The sequence below is a fragment of the Phyllostomus discolor genome, chromosome 5 (genome assembly GCF_004126475.2).
Source record: "Phyllostomus discolor isolate MPI-MPIP mPhyDis1 chromosome 5, mPhyDis1.pri.v3, whole genome shotgun sequence".
Lineage (NCBI taxonomy): Eukaryota > Metazoa > Chordata > Mammalia > Chiroptera > Phyllostomidae > Phyllostomus > Phyllostomus discolor.
In genome coordinates, this window is record NC_040907.2 from 172,335,438 (window position 1) to 172,351,938 (window position 16,501).

The 16,501-nt window shown below is 63.3% G+C and overlaps 1 protein-coding gene across 3 annotated transcripts in view; it reads left to right on the forward strand.

The window, feature by feature from the left end:
- Positions 1-16,245, forward strand: part of DOCK1 (dedicator of cytokinesis 1) — a 341,306-nt gene extending 325,061 nt beyond the window's left edge. The window contains exons 47-53 of one of the 3 annotated variants that reach the window (XM_036027442.1): positions 3,605-3,742; positions 5,579-5,724; positions 9,319-9,517; positions 10,327-10,480; positions 11,684-11,841; positions 15,609-15,745; positions 15,776-16,245. In XM_036027442.1, the coding sequence (XP_035883335.1) occupies positions 3,605-3,742; positions 5,579-5,724; positions 9,319-9,517; positions 10,327-10,480; positions 11,684-11,841; positions 15,609-15,704 (891 nt within the window). In that variant the 3' untranslated portion in view covers positions 15,705-15,745; positions 15,776-16,245. Of the gene's footprint in view, positions 1-3,604; positions 3,743-5,578; positions 5,725-9,318; positions 9,518-10,326; positions 10,481-11,683; positions 11,842-15,608 lie in introns of all 3 variants that reach the window. The other 2 variants (XM_028512883.2, XM_036027443.1) reach the window with 2 other exon arrangements.
- Positions 16,246-16,501: the final 256 nt, after the last annotated feature.

The window sequence follows — 16,501 nt, forward strand, 5'->3', positions numbered from 1 at the left end:
GGGCTGAATGGCGGGTGTTCCATCACACGCACGGACCGAGTATTATTTACCCTCTCGTCCCCGGCGGACACTGGGCAGTTCCCTCCTTTCGGCTGTCGGGAACGGCGCTGCCCTGAGCACGGGCGCACAGCCAGCCATGTGTCGGACCTACTGCTCTCACTCTGGGCGCACGCGCACGAGCAGGCTCGCTGGGTGACACGCTCGCTCTGTTTCATCCTGATTGTCCGAGGAACCACCAGGCTGTTTCCCACAGCGGCCGCCCTGTTCCAGGATCCCACCGGCCATAATGCGCGAGGTCCCAGTGTCTCCGCATGCTCGCCAGCACGTGTTATTTACTGTGTGTGTGCATACGCGCTTTGTGACAGCCATGCCACCACGTGTGACTCTGCCACCAATCCGTGCACATCTGACACACACTGGGCTTAGAATTACCGTGTGGTGAGAACACGGGGGACAGACCCCAGGGACCTCGCTGGCCAGACTCCCCGGGATGGGAACCCCATCGTACGCAGGCCTCCCTGTTGCTGAGAAAGAGGCAGAGCGTTGAAATGTCTGAGCGATTCCAATTTAGATGTTGCTGAAGCCAGAGGGTCGGAAATTCCGAGCTCCTGACGGCTGTAAAACTATTGCCGTACAAAAACTAGTTTGGTCTGCAAAAGTTGTATTGATTTTTTTCCCGAACGCTTCTCCAGCAAATTGGATTTTAAGAGTTTCAAGTCCGACGGAGGAAAATAATTTGTTCCCCGGAGGGAACGCGGTGTCAGCACTGTGTCATCGCCCCTAATAACTGTATCAAAGGGCGAAGGCTTAAGCAGCGGCGGGGGCGCCGGAGGAAGGAGCCTGTTTTCTGGCAGCTCCGTCAAATCACAAGTGCTGGGAAATACGCATTCACGACATTACCTGTGATTTTGCTTTCATTTGCACGTGGTTGGAAAACCCCTATTTTCCTATCAGTCACTGAGTCAGTCAGTCGTTAAAAGTAAGAAGTCGGGGGCACTGAGAATGCCTTCTCTTGTTTTGGTCTGTGAGTTTGTTTGGTTTGGTTTCTTTCTGACGCCCCCTCCGAGCAGAGGGAGGGCCCCCCCGGGGGCTCCCGGGCTGGAGGGCAGAGCGCCCATCGCTGAGGCACAGGAAGTGCATCCTGGCCCCTCGCACCGTGCGGGAAGGCTGGGCGTTAAGTGCAGGGCTGCTCCTCGCTCTGTCGGCCCAGCCTCGGCTGGAACAGGAGGCACTGGCCCATCCCCCCTCCTGGGGGCTGGAGTCGGTGTAGGCTGCCTGGGCCTCTTCTGGGCCTGCCGCTGTCGTCACGGTGACCAGGGAGCCCCAGACCCTTCCTCAGAGGCACAGCTCGGCCGCTCCCCGAGGCAGCTGTGCTCTGGGGCACCCCGGCCGAGTGGCCGAGGGTGGATCCACATGGACTCGTGCCGACCCGCTGGGACACACACGCAATCCTCTTCCGAAACGAAAGACCCAACGCGCTCATCACGCCCAGCTGGCGACAGGCAGGACCCCGCAGCCGGGGGCGGTGCTCCCGGGGCTCCAGGCGGCAGCCCCCAGCGCTCTGCGCTGCTGGCCGGCCAGGGGCCGGGAGGGGACTCGCTGGGACAAACTTCCGGTACAGCGCTGCGGTGACAAGGGCGGCTCTGCAGAACAGGCTCACGCTCAGTTTGAGCGGCTCGAGGGGTGGCTGTCCCCAGTCCGGGCTCTGGGAAACGCTTTAGAAATGCAGATTCCCGGGCTCCGTCCTAGAGCAGATCGGGGCCCGGGCGGGGTTCAGCGGTCTGCCCAGAGGTGGTGAGGCTCGGCCGGGCCGGAAACCGCCGCACCGGAGGGCCTCTCTGGAGGGCTGTCGGCAGCCGTGTGCCGGCTCCACTGTGGGTCCGGCGGCCGGTGAACTGGCCTGTATCTTATTGGCAGCCGCAGTCCAGCGCCACGTAGACACAGACCAGGGGCCAGATCCTGTCCTTGAGGAAGGTGTAGGGGGGATGTCTCAAGTCCCCCGCCGAGTTACCGCCCCTGCAGCGCCAGTGGCCGAGCCCCGACGGACCCATCCGTAGTCCAGCGAGTAGCTTCTCGGTGCCAGGAATCCGCCCGGTTCAGAGTTTACCAACCAACAGAACTTGGGCCGAAGGGGTCGGATCGCGTAGTGCACACACGAGAAAGGTCATGCTCCATCGAAACGCTGTCCATCTCTGGGGTGGCTGCGCGTTAACCCTCAGACAGCACCCCCACATTGCCCGCGCACCCAGAGAGACCCACCGCGCCCACCCTCCACCCCGAGGTGTCCGCAGCTGCGGCCCGCCTCCGCCGTCCCCCAAGGCGGAGCTCGGGAACTCGAGGGGCTCTGTGAGCACGGGCCTCCGTGCAGCCCGAACCCGCGGCTGCAGCTCGCCCCGGGGAAGCTGCCCTGGGCAGGAGCGACTCACACAGGACTCGACACAACCCCAGCCCCTCGGCATCTCGCCTGCACGCTGGCCTTCTGGCGACGACGGCGGCAGGCGGGCAGGAAGGAGCCACAAACCAAACTGCGCGTGGGTGCAGCCGCAACCAGGCCTGTGGGCTGCGAACACGGACGCACGCTGGCCCCCCGCCCACCCCTCCACAGCGCCCCCGAGAGGCCACCGCTGTGCGTTGTGAGTGGCAGCCGCACAACTCATGCCTTGATGCACCTTGGTGCGATTTCTGGAGTTTGTTCGCCTGACATTCAGTAGTGTACTTGTTATCCTGCTGACTAACAGATCTGCTCATTGAGATGGGTGTTCTGTTATATCAGGAAAATCTGTTTTTAATCAGCCTGTTGATTTAATTATGAGTTATTAAGGGGAAGCCTCTTGACTTGATTGCACTGGAAAGTGTCAAACTCCCCTTCCGAGCGGGGGGGGGGGGTAGGGGGGCGGAATGGGAGTGGGGGGAGCAGAAGGCAGGGGAAGCCAGGCGCCTTGCCAACGCCCGCCCCCAGCCGCGGGGACTCCGGAGGGTCCCGGGTGCTGGGCAGCGAGAGGCCTCGTTGTGACGCCTTTAAGAGCCAGCTGCATCTCCGAGCTCGGAAGAGGAGTGTTGGCATGGGTACGTGGTAACAGCAGTACTGGCAGAGGGCGGGTTATTTTTAGTTTCAAGGAAGAATCCGTTTGGGTTCCTGCCCAAGGAAGAATGTCCTTCAGGACCGTAAGTCACATCCTGTGCCGTGTCTGTGGTTTGGAGGAGGGTTCTCGGTGGCCTGTCAGGGCAGCAGTCTGAGAGTTTAATTAAAAAGGTCCATGCCCTATGTCATGCCCCGCGGCTAGTAGATCAAGTTACACCTGAACAGATCCAGCGTTCAGCTCTCCCCGAACTCAGGGGAGAGGCGCAGGTAGGTCTCCCCTGGACAGACGGACGGACAGCGGTGAGGCAGGGCCGTCACCGTGTGGCCGTGTCCAGTTTAAAACACGGAGCAGTTTGATTTAAGCATGTTGGTGTTTGGGGCAGTGAACCCGGCGACGGCTCCCACCAGCCAGTCTGGCTCGGACCAGGAGCCGCTGGAGCCGAGCACCAGTGGCACTGCGGGCCCACCTCTCCCGAGACCAGGGACCGGTGGACGAGGAGGCTCGACCCCTTTGTCTTTCAGATCCCGTTCTTGGCCGAAGGGATCCGGATCCACGGGGAGAAGGTCACGGAAGCCCTGCGGCCCTTCCACGAGCGCATGGAGGCCTGCTTCCGGCAGCTGAAGGAGAAGGTGGAGAAGCAGTACGGCGTGCGGACCATGGTGAGGGGCGTCCGCAGAGGGGGGGGGGGGGGGGCAGGGGGGCATCACAGTGTCCCAAGGTGCCAGGCTCCAAGGGCAGCGTAACTGGGACACGTGCAGGGTGCCTGCTTAGGAAGCAGGGTGTCGGGGACCTCAGTCCCCTGCGTCAGGCCACCTGCCAAGAAGCCAGCGATGTCCTTTCAGTGACGGGACGCGTCAGAGTGGGTACCGTCCGTGAACCGGCGTGACCATCAGCTGCCCGGGCAGGTGGAGCAGCAGAGACACCCCGTACAGCCCGTGCAGGGCGTTAAATCAGTGACCCGCGGGGCACCGGCTCTCTCGGTGTCCCAGGTCAGTGGGGGCGCGTGCCCAGCCCAAGGTCACCGTCTCCGAGGGGATGGAGTGCTGAGTACCGAGGTCTGGAACCGTCAGCGAAGACACACCTGCTGGAGGGAGTGGGTGCTGACGGAGACAAGAGGGTGATGGGGTGGTCGGGGAGGAAAGGACCCCCCGAGCAGAGGCGGGACGAGTGGGCGGCGGGAGGCTGGGTGGACACAGCCGCACCTCTCGCGGAGGGAGGGCGGAGGAGGGAGCTGGGAGGTGCCCGACCGCCCGGGGCCGGGAATGCCAGTCTGGGGCGGGAGAGCTCCACTCGGGGTGAGGGGCAGCACCGGGCTTTCGCTAAGCGGTCGTGGAAGGCTCCGGAACAGGGGCTGAGGTCAGGAGCGAGATGGAAGACCAGCTTGGGGATTTTAATGATGCAGAACACGGGGTGGGCTAAGCCTCATGGCAGGCTCACCTGTTCTTTTGCAGTTTTGAGCCTTTTCTTATTAAAGAGACAGTGTGCAAATCAAATTGTATTTCACGCGCAAAACACGTATTTGAGAAGCAGACCCACTTCCCAGATGCGGAAGCGGCGACACATGCCATCGGTGTTCAGCCGGGGCCCCAGCAGGTCCCTGTGGGTGGCCGGCTGAGTGAGATGCCCGCTGTGCTGCGGTGGGGGCGGGGCAGCGGCCAGGCCACACCGAGATGAAGGGCCTGGGCCTCGGGTGACATAAAGGAGCTTCCACAGCAGCCGCGGGCCCAGATGTGCCGACATCTGGCTCCGGAGCAGGTACACGAGCGCTCTCCAGCTAATGAGAGGCTGACACATGGTACATTGCAGGGACACGGTAACATATTGTACAATAATGTGTCAGAGAGGATGAGCAGTCCACACAAGGCCATTTTTCTCCAGAATGCATTACCGGTCTGCCACCCGGCAGGGGGGAGGGACGCGGGCACTGCACAGGTGGCCGCACCCAACCCGCTGTCCCTGCCACCGCCTGGGAGGGAGCCCCCTCCTCCCCCCGCCAACTGGAGCAGGAGCCTCGTATTTCAGTCGGCAGACGGGCGGTCCTCCCACGGCCGTGCCGTGCGCGGTCCGTCCACTCGCAGAGCGGCACAAAGCCCACCCAGAGACCGTGCAGGTCCCTTCACCTTGCTCTGGATGTTGCTCCTAAGTTACATTTTCCGGTCGGTCCTTCCTGCTGTGACTTCGGACGAGGCTGATGCCTTGTGGTCTCAGCAAAGACGACGGCCTTTAAGGTTTTATAAAGACGAAGGAAGTTTTCTCTGATGTTTTTCACAGTAACAGGTCAGGCTTGAAAACACAAGAAAAAACACCCCAATCATCATCGTTTTTCCGTTTCCCTTCGAACGGGAATGAGCACACACCGCCCACAGGGCGCTGCCAGTTTGGGTCTCGATGCCAGGCCGCCGAGACCGCGTGGTCCCGGCGTCCGACCCCGCCAGGCAGGGAGTGTGTGGGGACAGACGCCCAACCAAGCCCCTCCTTCCCCGTCTCCACCGCAGCCCTCAAGCCTGGACGACAGACGCGGCAGCCGGCCACGGTCCATGGTGCGGTCCTTCACGATGCCTTCCTCGTCCCGGCCTCTGTCCGTGGCCTCCGTGTCTTCGCTGTCCTCGGACAGCACCCCATCCCGGCCGGGCTCCGACGGGTGAGTGGCGCTCAGCGGTGGGGGAGGGGGGTTGCCATGGGGGGCCCATGAGGAGCCACCGGGGCCCTGGGCTGGTCTTGTCACAACTGAGAAATTTTTTTAAAAACCAAAACTGTCTTTGGAACGGAAACCCTCCATGACTGTGCGAGCACAGTTCACCCCCCCCCCCCGCCCAGAAGGCTTCCCGGGTCTTGTGTGTCCTCAAGAAGGAAGCCCTCACTTGGCCAGCCACTCGGGGTCCAGTCTCCCTTGTCGAGTGCTCACACCGCCCGAGAGGGACCGGTCCCCTCGGCGTGGCCGGGAAGAAGCTTGGTGCACCCCTGTTAACTCCAGGGGTCCAGCGCGAGCCTCCGCCTCGCTGGCCGGGGTGCTTGGCGTGCACACCGTGCTGCACGCCACGGACACAGCGGAGAAGAGCTTGGGGTGGCGTGACGGTCGAGTTTGCACGGCTGTGTGCTTGTCCAGCCCCGCGTGGTTGACAGTCCGTCACCTACCAGCCCGAGGGCTCCGGCCCCTGCCACACGCAGACCCAGGCTGTGAGGGCGCCCGAGGGGCGCTCAGCCCTGTGTGGCCTTATCTGACGTGCCCAGCGGAGCCCTGAAAGTGGCTCCCGTTTGTTTTTCTCTTTACGGGAATGTTTCAGCGTCTGCTGTTTGTGAGGCTGGGCCCGTGTGGACACTCTCAGTGTAGGGGTATTTAAGTCGTGTGCACTTGTCACTTAGAACGAGACTGCCGAAGAGATGTAATCCAGTTCTCCCCAAGAGAATCCCCGGCCAGGTCTGAAAAGGTGGCATATCCCCCGGAACGCAGGGGGCGGGGTGCAGCGGACGTGCAGGTTTCCATGAGAACAGCGGAGTCTGCTCAGGGGGGCTCAGGAGCCCGGGCAGTCCCTGCCCTTCACCGCCCCCCCGCACCCTGCCCCCCTGTACCCCGGGGCCTCTGCTTAGTCTTGACCTGCAGGCACCTCGGACAGAGTCCAGGCTCCGCCCTTGGCCGCGGAACTAACGGGGAGGAGATGTGGCCTTGCTCGCAGACGGCACAGGCTGCCTGTGGGGCAAAGCGCACCCGGTCAGCGGCTGCTTTTGGCAGTCTCCAGCTTGCCCCGTCTTCCTCTGGCTCTTCGTCGGTGCACCGTGCTCCCCCCCAGCACCCGCACCGCTGCCCACCCCGCCGCCCGGGGCTGGACAGTGTCCACAGATCCTTTTTTTCCCCCCACACTAACTGTCTCGAGTTCTGCAAATCCTAGAATAAAACTAGTAATATTTTTGATCATTGCTTATAGTAGATATAATATCTAATGCATAATGGACATGGGTATCCAGCCGGAAAAAGTCCAGGTGTCCCAGCATGCCTTAGTGACTGACATCAACACCAGTACGGTGTAGCGGTCACTTTTAAGCATTTATTACAGGGCATTTTAAGTCCTGTCCGAGGTGGACAGAAGGCTGCTGAGGCCCCGAGCTCACGAGCCGGCTGCGATGATAATCTTATTTCCGTCTGCACCCCGCTCTCTCCCTCCCCCATATTATTTTGAAGCAAATCTCAAAGTTGGTGTCTTTTCATCCATAAATATTTCAGTGTGAATTTCTAAAAGGTAAGAAGTTAAGAAAAAAACCGTTTATCACACATAAAAAATTAACAGTACCTTCTTGTTATCATCAAAGATTGGTGTTAATTTCTAATTGCGCCATAAACGTCATATTTTTAAGTTTATTTGCTTGAGAAATTGAGCCAACTAAGAATCTCACAATGGATGGATACATCTTTTTAATTCTCTTCCACTCAATGGCTTTCTCTTCTCCCCTTTTCTCTTTTCTTTTTCTCGAAACCCCCCGGTCACTCGTCCCATAGTCTGGACGTGGCCGATGGCGTCCCCCACGGTGGGGGTTCCCGTGTGTCCCTGCCCCGCAGTCCCCAGCGCCGTGGTGGGTGCATCTGGAGGTGGGGTCATGCTCAGGTTTGCCTGGGGGACAGGGTGTCCCCGCTCAGAGGGACGTCGTGCCACCCGTGTCTGCGTCCGTGGGGTCAGCAGCTGTTGATCACCGACGCCCCCACTTAGTGCCACGACTGTTTAGGTGGCACGTGCCTCAGCACCAGCAGACCCTGCGGTGCCACTGGCTCCACAGGGAAAACCAGAAGAGGGCGGAGATCCGCCCTCGCTCCGGGCGGTCCGTCCATCAGTAGCCGTGCCGCGTGGTTCCGAGTGCCACCCACGGGACTGGATTTCCGGGCCACCCCTCCCATCCCGGAAAGGTCGTGGGATCCCCTGACTCGCAGGCAGTCCCCCTGGAGGGAGCCAGCCGATTCTCTGGGCGGCCCAGGAGGTCAGGCCCCACGAGCACTGAGAGGCCTGGGGCATCCCCAGGGCAGCTCCGCCTGGGCTCCCTGTCCCCATAGCCTGGGCGGTGGGGACGAGATCCACCCTGCTGCCAGGCCTGGGGGCTGCGGGCCCTGTGCCGCTGGAGGGCGGGGAGCCCCGTGAGTGCGCCTGGGTGCCAGCCGGCTGCTCTCCAGCGCGTGGAAGTGCCGTGCAGCCCGCAGCGTCAGGGACATCTGTCGGAAATCACAAGTCAGGCCAGTTCTGCCCTGTGACGGCGTGACTGTAACTCCTTCTAAGAGACCACATCTCTGGTGAGATGGTATTTCCAGATGCTGCGTTTTAAAAGGCACAAGACCCTAACCGTAGCAGCGCTCACACGGGAGTTAGCCCGCAAGGTCTGAAGGCCGCTTCCGTGCCTTTACGCACCAGGGCCCTCTCCACCGCCTTCCCGCTGCGGAGGGGGAGGCTCGGGCCCAGAACTGGGTCCGGTTCTTCCCTCCCCGGCGTTCTGGGGCAGAAACAGCCCCGGCCTCACACTGAAACAGCAGACGCAGTCATGTGCAGGGGCGTGCCCTCCGCTTTGACACGTGCCCCAGAACCCCGGCCACGGCGCCCTTCCGCGGCAGGTTGGCCGTTCCCATGCTGTTACGCCACCTCGCTGGTGTCGCTGAGCAGCAAGGTGGGGGTGCCCTCACTTCTCTCGTGACTGGGGACGTCCAGCCTGCGGGGTCCTTGCCTCTCGCTCGGGGCTGGCCGGAGCCTGCCCACGTCTCCCGTTCCTGCAGGCCGGGCCGGGCCGGCCAGACGGCTCCACACGGAGGCAGCCTTCGTGCCCGGGGTCTAAAGCCCGCCACACAGAAATTCCTTTGCGTCGGCCTGTTCCTTCCCGTTGCTCTTGTGAATATTTCAGTGCGAATCTCCAAAAGGCGAGGGCTCCCCTTTGAAATGGGCCCCAAGCGCCCGCCTCCCGTGGCCAGCCACAGGAACCCCTGAGCACCCTCAGACCCCCCCCTCCCTGCCCCCGTCCTGTCACTGCGGGTTTGGTCACTGCGGGTTTGGTCCCCGCGTGTTGTTTCGGGGGCGCAGCCGTGGTCCGTGCACCCCCGAGGGTCAGTGTGTGTCTCGGGTCTCCCTCTGCCTCCCTGCTCACGTCGCCCTCGCCCGGCCAATCCCGGCGGCACCCCGGGTTCCCGCGGGTGGCTGTCCCCGCGGCAGGCTGCGAGGCCGTCGCCGCCCCGGGGAGGGCCCGCGGTTGACAGGCCCGTGTCCCTCAGGTTTGCCCTGGAGCCCCTGCTGCCGAAGAAGATGCACTCCCGGTCGCAGGACAAGCTGGACAAGGACGACCCCGAGAAGGAGAAGAAGGACAAGAAGAAGGAGAAGAGGAACAGCAAGCACCAGGAGATATTCGACAAGGAGTTCAAGCCGGCCGACCTGTCCCCGCAGCCGTCTGAGGCTGTGATCCTCTCAGAGACGGTAATCCCCAGGGGGCCCTCCCACCTCGGGGCACTGCTGGGACCCGCGTCAGCCGCACGGTTAGCCAGCGTGTGGGGTTCTCGGAATCGGCTGTAAAGGAGGCACCTGAGAAGCCGAGGTCTCCTGCACCCCTCCCTGACCGACCCCGGTGCTGCAGGCGCTGTCCCCGGGTCCACCTCTCACCACGTCCTCCATCCCGGGGGGACCGAGCAGCTCCCACACGTCCCTGGGCCCCCCATGTCTCCAGAGACGCGCAGAAGCGCTGTGCTGTCGGAACGCGGCACTCCGTGCTGGTTGGCCTCTCCCCGACCAGCACCCGCTCAGCCCCCCAGGACTGCCGAGGGCTCTGAGCTGCTGGGCTCCAGGCCCGACTCCCCTCCCGCTGGCCTCCAACCGCCACACAGTCCCCCGTGGCCTCCCTGGCCGTGTCTGGGCGATCTCGCTCAGGAGGCCAGACGTCCACAGTGTGTGTGGGACCACGTGTTCTGCGCCTCCCCCGGCTTCTGGGGCCTCCCTGGTACTCTCGGGGTTCCCTGGCTTGTAGAGGCGTCGCCCCGATCTCTGCGTGTCGCACGGTGTCCCCGTGTGCATGTCTGCACCAAAGTGCCCCTTTGATAAGGACATCCATCGGGCTTGCTGGATTGGGGCCACCCCTCTAATGACCTCAGCTCGGCCACCTGCAGAGACCCCATGGCCGGGCAAGGTCGCATTATTCGTGGGCCCTGGGCATTGTTGGGACTTCCGCAGGCGGCACGCCGCAGCCCCGGGCAGCCCCTCACTGCGTGCTTTATCCCCCACCCCCCATACAGATAAGCCCCCTGCGGCCCCAGAGGCCGAAGAGCCAGGTGATCAGCGTCCTCGGGGGCGAGAGGCGCTTCTCCGTGTCCCCGTCCTCGCCGCCAGGCCAGCAGACACCCCCTCCAGTCATGCCGCGGGCCAAGCTCAGCTTCAGCCTGCAGTCCAGTGAGTGGGACGTCCTCGGGGTCCAGCCTCGGGGCACACCCTGCACCCTCCCACCACCCCACCCCCACCCCATCCCCGCCCCCACGGGAGCCTCGACGGGGTGACCACTTCCGCCCCCGCCGGGCAGCAGGGCGGCAGCCACAGCCCGGCCTGGCGCTCAGCTGGCTGTGCCCAGGGGAACGGGTGCAGGGCGCCCTGTGGGTGGAGACCGTGCTGGGGAGACGAGAGAGGTTTGGAAATAGATCTCGGTGGTGGTCGCACAGCAGTAGCAATGTAACAAATGCTGCTGCTCTGTGCACTTGGAGTGGCTAAAACGGCGGGTTTTGTGTTCCGCCTGTTCTGCCACGATTAAAACAGCCAGCAAACCAGTCACAGGGCTGTCCCTCAACCAGAGGCCTCCTCCGTGCCCCCCCATTCGATTCCCCTGCCCCCCACCCCCAGCAGGTCTTCCGTGCCCACTGACACAGTTCTGCCTGGAGACACTTTTCAACAGACGGGTCATCATCGGGAAAACTCTCGAAGAGACCCGTCAGCAAAAATGTCAGTTTTCTTTCCCCTTTAGTACCGAAAGAAAACAAATTCTCAGAGTCGCAACAAGGGTGGAGAGTCCTGACGATCATTCCATCTCTCTGTCGGAGAACGGCCGCTTTCCTCCCTGACTTTAAAGAGCGACTGTGTGTCCCCCAGCTGCTGACAACCCTGAGTCCCGCGGTCTCGCTCCCCCGCTGAGCAGCGGCTCCCAGCGGTGCCGCGTTACCAGACCTTGCTCGGCGACGTTCTCCCGTAACCACCACGCAGGGCTGGGGACAGAGGCCGCTGGGCTTTGGGAACCGCAGCTGGAGACTGTCCCTGTGACACCCAGCTGCGTCAGGGCCCCAGAAGCGAGGGGACCCCGGGAGGGATCAGAAGGGACCCCGAGGTGACATGGCTGTTTTTACAGTGGATTCGAGCCCTGGTTTGGGTGCCTCACGGTGCCTGGTGCTGTCTTCTAGAACAGGCCCGTAGGAGGGGACCCGGCCCCCTGCCCCCTCTGCCCGTGCCCCCCTCGCTCTCCTCTCGGCCCCCCTGGCGAGCATCCCCCCAGGGATCGAGCCTTCCCGCCCCCCGCTGCTCCAGAGGAGCGGAGCCCAGCACCCCCCCACGCCCCCGTGCCTCCACGCCAGTGGGATGTAGGTTTGACGTGTAGTTCCTCCGATTCCCCAGGTTTGGAGCTGAACGGCATGACCGTGACCGGGGTGGACACGGCCGAGGTCCCGCCGCCTCTGCCCCTGAAAGGCAGCACGGCTGACTACGGGAACCTGATGGAGACCCAGGACCTGGTGGGCTCCCCGGTGCCCCCGCCACCGCCCCCGCACCAGAGGGTAAGTTGGAACCTGAAACGTGCGTCCTGACCTCTTTCCCTCCTCGGAATTGTTGCCCCTTCCTGATGAGAGTGCGTCCAGGTCGGGCGGGCCCGGGCTTGACCTTGACTGAAGAGGCCATGGGGTCACAGCTCTGTCTGTGCGCTCCGGTTCTGCTGTCATCACTGCATGAGGGACAGCCGTCCAGATGTGGCCCCAGGACAAGGAAGGCGGGGCGGGGGGGGGGCAGGGGCGACGTTCCTGATGGTGGGTGGATCGCAGGGCCGACCCTGTGACCCTGGAGGTCATTCCACTGGAGGGGCGGTTCTCGCGGAAGCCTGATTTTGATGAGTAGCTTTTCTAGGAAGACATTTGTCTGACCTTTGTAAGTCGCTGGCCGATGTCACACCATGTGGGGACATGCTGCTGTTGGGGACCAGCCTGGCCCTGGGGACGCCCTTACCCCAACAGCTCCTCCGGGAGCGCCAGCCCCGTGCGGCGGGCGGACAGGCACTCGCCACTCAGACAATCTGCAGGATTTGTCTCCAACTTGGGCGGAGCCCAGACCCCCAAGGCCATCTGCCCCCGGCTGGGCCTCTCCGGAACCCCTCCCCATCGAGATGTGGGGTGCTGGCCGCCACAGGCTGATGCCGTGAGGCTGGCACCCTCTTCTGGTCATTGGCCTTGTCCGCTGGGCCCGGTGCTGAGCGGCCCAGGGCCTGCCTGCCGATGAGAATAGTGGCTGGAAGGCTTCCACGGCCGTTTAGCCCAGCCCTGCTACCGTCCACAGCCCCGGCCGCGTTCCTTCCCGCCCACCACGCTCCTCTCCCGGTCTCCGGGCCGCTGTCACGTGGGGGGCTCTGGGCAGCTCAGCGGCCTGGCCGCGTGCGGAGGGCAGTGTGCCGTTTGTGGGGGGGGGGGGGGGGGGGCGTGTGCCGCGTCTGCTCAGCCTCCACCCAGTGACTGCGACCCGGAGCTCCTGTGGGACCCTGAAGACACGAGGCTGTTTACTGGCTGTGAGTTCTCACAACCGAAGGCGTGCTTGTTTCCCCCTTACAAAAGGCAGAATAAATTCTCACGCTTCTTCTTGGGGAGCCTTTTCACCGTGCGCTCTGCAAGTGTAGGTAATACTGTTCCGGCGAGAGGGGCGCAGGCACAATCCGTGCGTATGGTGGGTTCGTTGCTCTTGCGTAAGAGAATCAAACCCAAGGGTGGGCTTCATCTCTGAGGCTGGAGGGGCGACTGTCCTTCTGAGGTGGCGGTGCCGCTCTGATGGGCCCATTGCCCCTCCAGATGCCACGATGGGGAACCAGCCCTGGGGGCGGGACCCCACGGTGGCTTTTCAGAGGCTGGAACTGTTTGTGCTGCTGGGGCAACGGGAACAGCAGGAGACACTGGGAGTCCAACCAGCGCGTTGATTGGCCGGGGTGTCGTTTCCCTAGCAGCTTAGTTAACCAATGAGATCTCTACTTCCTCTGGTCCACCGGAAAAGCGGGACTGCCCCGCGGGTCTCCCTGCACCAGGGCTCTGTAAACTCTGGGCCTGGACGGGTGAGCACGTCTGTCCGGGTTACCGATTGGTCGCCTCGGGGCACCACGGTTTTCCCTCGGCTCCCCGACACAGCTCCCACATCACCGATGCCAGCGCGCCGGCCGGCCGAGGACGGGCCCGGGCACAAGCTCTGGCTGCACTCACAAAGGGCCGCCGTTCAGGTTGAGTCCCTGCCCAGGGCTCTTGCTCCCGGCTCCTGTTTGATTCACCTGCAGCGTGAGCGTGCGTTCAGGTGACCCAGCCGTGGGCACGTGTGTCGTAGGAAGTGAGGAAAGCGCAGAAAGCGGCCAAGTTCCCAGGGGCCTCCCTTTGCGAAGACCCTGCGAGCTGTCCTGGGAGAACAGTTGTTCCCCTCCCGGGGGGTGACCCATAGATAGCCTGTCACCCTCGAGGGTCAGCCCTGGGCCTGCAGCCCACACCCTCCCTAGTCTCGACGGCATCAGCCCAGCCCCCGACGGCTCTCCATTGACCCCGGGTTTCATGCCCCGTCAGCCTATCACAACCAGTGCGCACAGCAACCTCCGGGGAACCCGCTGACCTGGAAATTGCAGCACACCTGAGGCCACACTGAGTGGCCACCAGTAGACAAAGAGCAGACCGCAGGGCCCGGGGCTCAGGTTTCTGGGGCCTCCGTGGGCTCACTCTTTACTCGTGAACTTCAAAGGCAAGAGCAGGAACTTAACCGTGGGAAGGGGGAAATGGCCCAAGTGGTCGGTTACTAAAATCAATCAAGATCCCTAACACAAGGGCTTCAGCGGGGCGGTGACCGGCCCTTGAGCCCCGGGCGGCCGTGTGCTCACTCAGAAAGCCGTCTTTGAAGCTTAAATCTGGTGCTTGCGTCACCAAAAACAAAAAACCAACCCTGTCCAGGTTCACAACATGCAAACAGTCGTTTCATCGGACCTCAAAGTAGGTGTTTCTTGGGACCTTTCTTACTTAATTAAAGTCTACTTTACGTCCCCTTTTGTGGAGTCTGAATACCATTGTATCCGTTGTGTTTCCCCATACGCCCACCCCCTCCTCTGCGTGAACCGCCGGGTCACGGCAGTGTGTCGCTGTCTGCGAACCCGGGGGAAATGCGCAGTGAACGACCGACGTCACCCTTCTGTCCTTGAAACTTCCCACCTTGAGCTGAATGAGACCCTCCATGGAGAGGCTGTTCGGTCCTCCCTCACCCTCCGGTGACCGTGCTCTGGGTTCCCGCCCGGTCTGCTGCACCTGTGCCGTGCGCCCGCTTACCTGGCCCGTCCACCTGGGCACCCACCCGTCCGTTCGCTGGTGCACTGATTCACTCAGTTACCTATTTGGCCAGCTCCCAGTGGTGCGTCCTGTGTGGCAGGTGCCTGCGGTGCGGGAGGGTGCCAGAGCCAGAGGGGACGCCCCCGCCCCCAGCCCTCTGCACCTGGCAGGCCCGGTAAACGGGCTTTTCTGTCACCTCTACAGTCGTGACTCCATTCTCAGCTCTCAGGGAAGGGACCGCTGGTCCCGGGGCCAGCCCAGCCTGCCCGTGGCCGTGATAACACCTTCCCGGACCACAGCTGCACCATTTCCCTATTTACGGTCCCTCCCTCCTGAGGAGCTTAAACACCCCACTAACTTGGTTCGTCCCCCGCCACCTGCAGTTTCAGGAGAGACTCTGGGGGTGCAAAACTGCCTTGTAAATGGGTCACTTGGACAGGGGCCGCAGGTGCCACCCCAGTTCGCCCAGCTCCTTCCTGTGGCCTTTCCAGTCCAGCACCCAAGGGAGGGTGCCCCCCCCCCCACCCCGGGAGCATCTCCGAGCACTTGCTTATCCCTAGCCAGTTTGCAGGCATCTGCAGGGGCGCAGGGTGGGGCCGATTGGCCCTCATGGAGGCAGGCTCAGCAGGGACACCACAGCGCTGCCTGGGTGGCCCTGGGTCCTGCCACGCCCACGTTCACATGCTCTTAGGCATGGCGCTGCCCAGTTCGGACATCAGTTCTTTTCCTGGGGCGCACGCACAGCGGTGGCTGGCCTTCCAGGGGCTGTGCGGACGGCGGGAGGGCTCTGTGAAAAGCGCTTCCGCTGAGACAGCAGCAGCCAGGTCCTGAGCGTCACCCGCCTGCCAGCCCCATGCCACGCGGGGAAGACAGTCCCCACCCAGGGGCTCCGGCCGCCTCTGCCTCCCCGCCACCGGGCCAGGACCGACCCCGCCGGGAGACGCTGCTTTCCTATCCGAGCGTCAGTAACGTGCGCCCCTCTCATTCCTGTCTTCCAGCACCTGCCACCTCCGCTGCCCAGCAAAACCCCGCCGCCTCCCCCGCCGAAGACCACACGGAAGCAGACCTCGGTGGACTCCGGCATCGTGCAGTGAGCGGAGAGCACCCGCCGTCTCTCCTGCCCCGTCCCCCTCTGAGTCTGCCGTTTACCTCGCGGGACCCGTGCTGTCTGACATTTGGGGCACTCGCTTCTCCTCCAAAGGGGTGCGCCCGCAGCCCGGAGCGCGTGGCCTTTAGTACTGGGAAGCAAGAGGGGTGTGGGTCCGGGACGCCCTGGTGCGTTTATCAAAACCGGGGGCTCCTGAGCGGCCCTTCCTGAGAGAGCCCCAGTCTTGCCCAAAACCCTTGCTTCCTGTGCCAAGTGACGCGTTGGCGAGGAGCGAGGAGGCGCTGAGCGGAGCGCAGCGGGAGGAGTCAGGCCCTCGTCTTCATCTCCGAGGACCCAGCAGCCGGAGCTTCCGGAGCTGCGTCTTCGCGGCGGCCACGCCCCCGCTCCCGCGCGCACGCCGTTACCCCGCCCCCTTGCCGCGCGCGCCTGCGCGGTGCGCCTTCCTGCTGGGTCCCTGTGTGTCCACCTGCGTCAGGCAGTTCGGGTCACGCCCTTCAGGGGAGGGCCTGGTCGCCTTCGGTCTAATTTAAGGTAGGGCATTTCTCGGCTACTGAACCGTCACTAATTTATGGGGTGCAGACGGCATTGAAGACGCCGGGTGGGTGGGGCGGGGAGCCGGCTGTGAGTGCGGGAAGGTCGGGCCGCGCGCTCGCGCCACGGGGGGGGGGGGGGGGGGGGGGGGGGGGGGGGGGGGGGGGGGGGGGGCTCCCCCACCGGGGCCGCCCGGCCGGTCCCGTGTACAGACGTGTGTGTGTGTATATACCGTGCGCCTTCCCTGCTGCC